The following is a 5,915-nucleotide window of genomic DNA, read 5'->3' on the forward strand; positions in this document are numbered from 1 at the left end:
TCCACATCATGTGACACTGAAGACTGGAGTAATGATGCTGAAAATTCAGCTTTGATCACAGAAATAAATTACAGTTTAACAGATATTCACATAGAAAACAGCTAGTTTAAATTCTAATAATATTTGACAATTTTTACTGTATAGTTGATCAAATAAATACATCCTTAGTGAGCAGAAGAGACGTCTTTTTTTTTTTAAACATAAAAAAAACAAAGTAAAATCATAGAAACTTTATTGTCATTATAATAATATAACGACATTGTTAGTGTATGTAATTAAAGGAGTGTTCATGTACATTGATGAATGATGTGTATTTGTCTTCTCTCTCTTGTGTTGACAGTCAGAGCTGGTGGATCTGGCTGAGAGCATCCAACAGAAACTCTCATATTTTAATGAACTGGAAAACATAAACACGGTGACGCTCTGCTGCTGTTTCCAGAATGTGTTGATCATGTGTTTATTGTCTGTTTATGCATCGGTTTGATCTCTCCTGTAGAAACTGAACTCCCCGACATTATCAGTGAACAGCGAGGGATTCATCCCGATGCTTTCCAAACTAGACGAATGCATAGAATACGTCTCATCACATGTAAGCCAAACGCTTGCTACAGTGTTGCAGTATTCTCCTCTTGTGTTCCAAATTAGAATCTCTCAATGTTTCACACATGCATATTCCTCATAATGGTTCTTTCTTTCTTTCTTTCTTTCAGCCACATTTTAAAGACTACCCAGTCTATCTGACCAAATTCAGGCAGTGTCTGTCCAGAGCCATGCTCCTCATCAAGAGCCACACGGTCAGCAGCCTGCAGAACCTCACGGCTCAGCTCACCAAAAGGGTGCGTTTAATAGAAACTAAAGCTTGCTGATGATTAGATCACAGACGATTGGATCATTTCCGGTTTGTTTATTGAATATGTCCCGAGCAGGACCCGCTGGGTGCTCCGAACGCAGACAACGCCTTCACGCTCTACTATGTGAAGTTCAGAGCAGCGGCACCCAAAGTTCGAGTAAGACTTGTGTGCAAACACTCGTTTGACATCAGACCGGATTGTTTGATTTGGCTCTTCTATAAGTCTATTTTTATTTTTATGTGATTTTTTGTTTTGTTTCAGAGGCTCATTGAACAAGTTGAACAGCGGTCCAACAAAATCCCAGAGTGAGTGATTTATTTTTTGATAATTCTCATTTCTATGCACATGCATTCCATATTTAAAATTGTTTTTTTATCATATAACAACAAAATCAAAATCACAAATGTTGCCTTGGCAACTAGCTAAAATAAAGTATTTTTAATATTTTAATTAATTTTGGTTATTTTTAATTTCTTTATTTATTTTATTTTTTATTGATGGATTGATTGATACTTTATTGATCTTTTACAGGAAATTACATAATTCATAATTACATAATAATGGTTTTAATTTTAGTTTTAGTTAACTACTGTATAATAACCCTGTTCTGGATCTTCTTGTTTCCAAACTTGTCATGAAACTGGAGGTTAAAGACCGTTCACCCAGATATGAAAACTCTTTTCATTTACTGTTGTTTTATTCTGACCCAAAATTATTTTCTTTACTCCATGAAACACAGCATGTTTGACAGAATAATATTTATTTATTAGTTTATTTTTGTTTGTTTATTTATTTTTCATTTTTATTTTATTTGTTATATATTAATTAATTTGTTTTCATTTATTTTATTCATTTTTTATTTTTTGTTTGTATCTATTTATTTTTAATTTTGTTAATTAATAATTTTGTTGCATTTATTTTGTAATTATTTATATTATGTTTTAGTTTGTTTTTGTATGTATTTTTATTTATTAAAGGTATACATTATATATTATAAGTTCTATTTATAAAACTTTATTTTTTATTTTATGTAATTTATTTTCATTTATTCCATTTATATATTTTAAGTTTTTATTTTATTTTAGAAATTATTTTCTTTCCTCCATGAAACACAACATGTTTGACAGAATAATATTTATTTTTCAATTTATATATTTTACTTTTGTATTGATTTATTTTTATGTTTGTTATTAGTTTTAATGTGTGTTGAATCAGGCTGCTTGCAAACAAACCAGTGTGTGTGTGTGTGTGTGTCAGGTATCAGCAGCTGCTGGATGAGATTCATCAGTGTTATCTGGAGCAGAGGGAAGTCCTGCTCAGTCCCTGTATAAACGCCACCATCACAGATCTCACCAGCCAGAACAACAAGATGACAAACTCTTATATTAATGACTTGTGGCAGATTGGGACGAATGTCATGAAAATAAGCTATATGAAACAAATCCTAGAGTAAGAAAAATATGTTTTACTCATTTTAAATCTAAGTATGACCAAGGTATCTTTTAGGTCAGACGAGACTTACACATGGATATTTACTAAAAGGTGAAGAAACAAAAATGAAGCATATTTGTGACCCTGGAGCACAAAAGCAGTCTTAAGTCTCTGGAGTATATTTGTAGCAATAGCCAACAATACATTGTATGGGTCAAAATTATAGATTTTTCTTTTATGCCAAAAATCATTAGGATATTAAGTAAAGATCATGTTCCATGAAGATATTTTGTAAATTTCCTACCGTAAATATATCAAAACTTAATTTTTGATTAGTAATATGCATTGCTAAGAACTTCATTTGAACAACTTTAAAGATGATTTTCTCAATATTTAGATTTTTTTGCACCCTCAGATTCCAGATTTTCAAATAGTTGTATCTCAGCCAAATATTGTCCGATCCTAACAAACCATACATCAATGGAAAGCTTATTTATTCAGCTTTCAGATGATGTATAAATCTCAATTTCACAAAATTGACCCTTATGACTGGTTTTGTGCTCCAGGGTCACATTTTATTGGATTGTACTGTTTTTAATGTAAATAGACAGCTGTTTTATTCAGAGGTGTGTCTAACTGATTTATTTAAAAATGTATCACCTGAATGCATTTTAGAATTTTTGTCTGAAACGTCTTTTATAGCTTTTTGTTAGTTGTATGCCTTGTGTCATTTTATTCTGAGATCTCCATGAAAATAGCCTTGGTGTTGAAAAGTGAGTGAATGAATAATGAAGCAGTAGGGTTTGTCTCAGAGGTGCAGCTGGCAGCGTTTGACGCCGTGGTGAAGCAGATGCTGGAGGACGTTCAGGAGCGTTTGGTCTACAGGACACACATCTACATCCAGACGGACATCCTCGGATACAAGCCTGCGCCGGGAGACCTGGCCTACCCCGACAAACTAGAGATGATGGAGGTCAGCGAGCAGAGCACTTCTGAGATGCTGTTAGTCCAGGGATGCTGGGGATCAATGAGTTTATGCTTTTTCACAACATTTCTCATTTTCTTGTAGTTTAACTTGATATGCTAAAGTAACACAAACTTATATATATAGACCAATTTCAGTGTTTGCAAACAGTGATGACGTTTTTGTGGGCGGAGTCTATCTGGTGGCAGAAAATGCGTGTTTTAAAGCAAGCCATGGAATAAAAGAATAAAAAAAGGTACCTTTTGAGTTTTTATTTAAAAATTTGGACTTTTTTCTTGCAATTCCGAGATTATATCTCACAATTCTGATAAGAAAAAAAATCAACTCGTCATTCTCTCTTTTCCCCTCGGCTCAGAATCATGAGTTTATATCCCACACTTCTGGCTTTTTTCCCCTCAGAATTGGCAAACTCGCAATTGTTGAGGTAAATGAGAAACAAAAGTCAGAATTGTGAGATAAAATAGGTAGGCTAAATCTAATGTAAAATGTTACAGGTTTAAATAGTATTCCATGCTTTAACAGTAGGGCTAATACAATATGTCCCCTATGTGAATATTATATAGACCTATTGTTTAAATCAAATTTATGCTTTAAAAGTAGGGTAATCGTAGCAGGTTTCATCCATAGTTTGTCCATTTAAACGTCTGCGTTTAGCTTCAAATGGCGTCTTTTATGACATTATTCTATAAAAATTATTTGCACTCTGATTCTGACATCCAAAAGCACAACAATACATTTTTTATCTTATTCCATGGATTTTACCCGTTTCCCTCCAGTTGTTCCCAGGGTTTTTTTGCCACCACAATGCTCGCAGCTGCAAGTGACGTAACTGTGACGTCTACTCCAAATTGGTCTATATATATATATATGTATGTTTGTGTGTGTATGTGTGTATGTAAAACAACAAAAAATATTGAAACTTAAACAAAAATGTATGTGGAAACAGTAATAGTGTTTCATTTATACTAAAATAATATTGCCTGGAAAGCCGACTGTTTCCTTTATGAATCCATCCAGCTTTTAATTATTAATTATTATTATTATTATTGCATTTATTATTTTTGTAATTTATTTATTCATTTTTAATTTTTGTAATTTATTTATTTCTATTTCTATTCTATAAAAAAAATTTTTTTTACATTTATTTATTTGTATTTTTTAAGTTTTATTTTTTATATTTTAATTTATCTAATTTTGTATATCTTTATATTTCAATTGTTATTCATTTTTTTCACATTTTTGTAGTTTATTTAATTTTTTTAATTTTTTAGTTTATTTATTTTAGAATTGTTTCATTTAATTTAATTTTTTCAATAGTTTATTTATTTGTTTTTATTTTTATTTTGTAATGTATTTATTTTTATTTCAGTTTGTATTTATTTGAATTTTTAATTTTTAAATGTATTTATTTTTATCATTTTAAATGTTATTTTTTTTTTTTATTTTTTTACATTTTCGTTTTCAATTAATTTTTTTATTTTTTAAATGTATTTATTTTTATTATTTTTAATATTTTTTATTTTTGAATTTATTTATTTTTTTATTCATTTTCACTTTTTCTTTTATTTCTTTTATTTTTTTATTCAAATGCAAATCTAGTCCGTGTCCAGTAGTGTTTTGAAGAGTGTATTCTGTTGCAGAAAATCGCTCAGAGTCTGAAGGAGGAGCAGATGAAGCTGACCTCGAGCAGCTCTTTCTCTGACGTGCAGCTGGAGGAGTCTGATAATAAGAAGCTCGTCAGCTCTGGTGAGTGTTTGTCGGGACACAGTTTCTGTGATCAGCAGCTCGTCGTGGACGGTGGTGACGGTACGCTGTGTTTCTCCTGCAGATCCGCGCGCACACAGCACAGTTTCTCCGGCAGATCTTCATGGCATGTGGTATCCCACCGTCAGACGGACGCTCGTGTGTCTCTCCAAACTCTACCGCTGCATAGACGTCAGTCTCACACACCACTAATCATTACAAAATTAATTAACAACTATGTTCATTTAATAATTAACCATTTATGAATGCAAAAAGACCAATCTATAGTTTCCCAATGGCACTGTTTTAATAATTAATATGTATAAACAATATTCAATAATTTAGTATCAGATTTTTTTTTTTCTGATCTTGTGGTTAATTAAATTAGTATATTAAATCTAAATCTAAATTAAATCTTAGTGCTGATAGAGCACCAAACATGAACGTTTTGTCATCTTTTATTCACCCAAGCGTTATTATAGTTAACTGAAACTAAAACCATTTTCATTACATGAAATAAAAAACACATTAACTGAAATTATATATATATATATATATATAAAATGACAAAACGCACAACAAAATCATTCAAACTTGACAAAAACAAGTTGAATCTGCTTTTTAAATAACTATTATTATTATTAGTAGTAGTAGTAGTAGTATTGTTATTGTTTTCGTATTAACGAGCGGTTATGGTATTTTCAGAAACCTTGTGAAAGACGGAAGATACAGTTGTGCTCAAAATTATTCATACCCTTGGTAAATATGATCAAAGAAGGCTGTGGAAATTAATCTGGCCCACAACATTAAAGACCCAGCAGTAGTGCTGGGCGGTATACCGGTTCATACCGAATACCGGTGTTTATTTTTGTTATGATATGAATTTTTAAAATACCGCAATATGA

General features: G+C 31.2%; 1 protein-coding gene across 1 annotated transcript in view; it reads left to right on the forward strand.

Annotated features, from left to right (window-relative positions):
• LOC107707560 (conserved oligomeric Golgi complex subunit 3-like) overlaps positions 1 to 5,915 on the forward strand; it is a 19,055-nt gene that overhangs the window by 5,260 nt on the left and 7,880 nt on the right. Inside the window, exons 7-15 of the mRNA XM_016511626.1 lie at positions 341 to 415; positions 497 to 589; positions 711 to 836; positions 927 to 1,007; positions 1,113 to 1,156; positions 2,109 to 2,265; positions 3,097 to 3,255; positions 4,908 to 5,013; positions 5,096 to 5,202. Of these exons, the coding sequence (XP_016367112.1) occupies positions 341 to 415; positions 497 to 589; positions 711 to 836; positions 927 to 1,007; positions 1,113 to 1,156; positions 2,109 to 2,265; positions 3,097 to 3,255; positions 4,908 to 5,013; positions 5,096 to 5,202 (948 nt within the window). The remainder of the gene's footprint in view (positions 1 to 340; positions 416 to 496; positions 590 to 710; positions 837 to 926; positions 1,008 to 1,112; positions 1,157 to 2,108; positions 2,266 to 3,096; positions 3,256 to 4,907; positions 5,014 to 5,095; positions 5,203 to 5,915) is intronic.

This window comes from Sinocyclocheilus rhinocerous, unplaced genomic scaffold (assembly GCF_001515625.1).
Source record: "Sinocyclocheilus rhinocerous isolate Xijiao unplaced genomic scaffold, SAMN03320098_v1.1 scaffold1919, whole genome shotgun sequence".
In the NCBI taxonomy this organism is placed as follows: Eukaryota; Metazoa; Chordata; class Actinopteri; order Cypriniformes; family Cyprinidae; genus Sinocyclocheilus; species Sinocyclocheilus rhinocerous.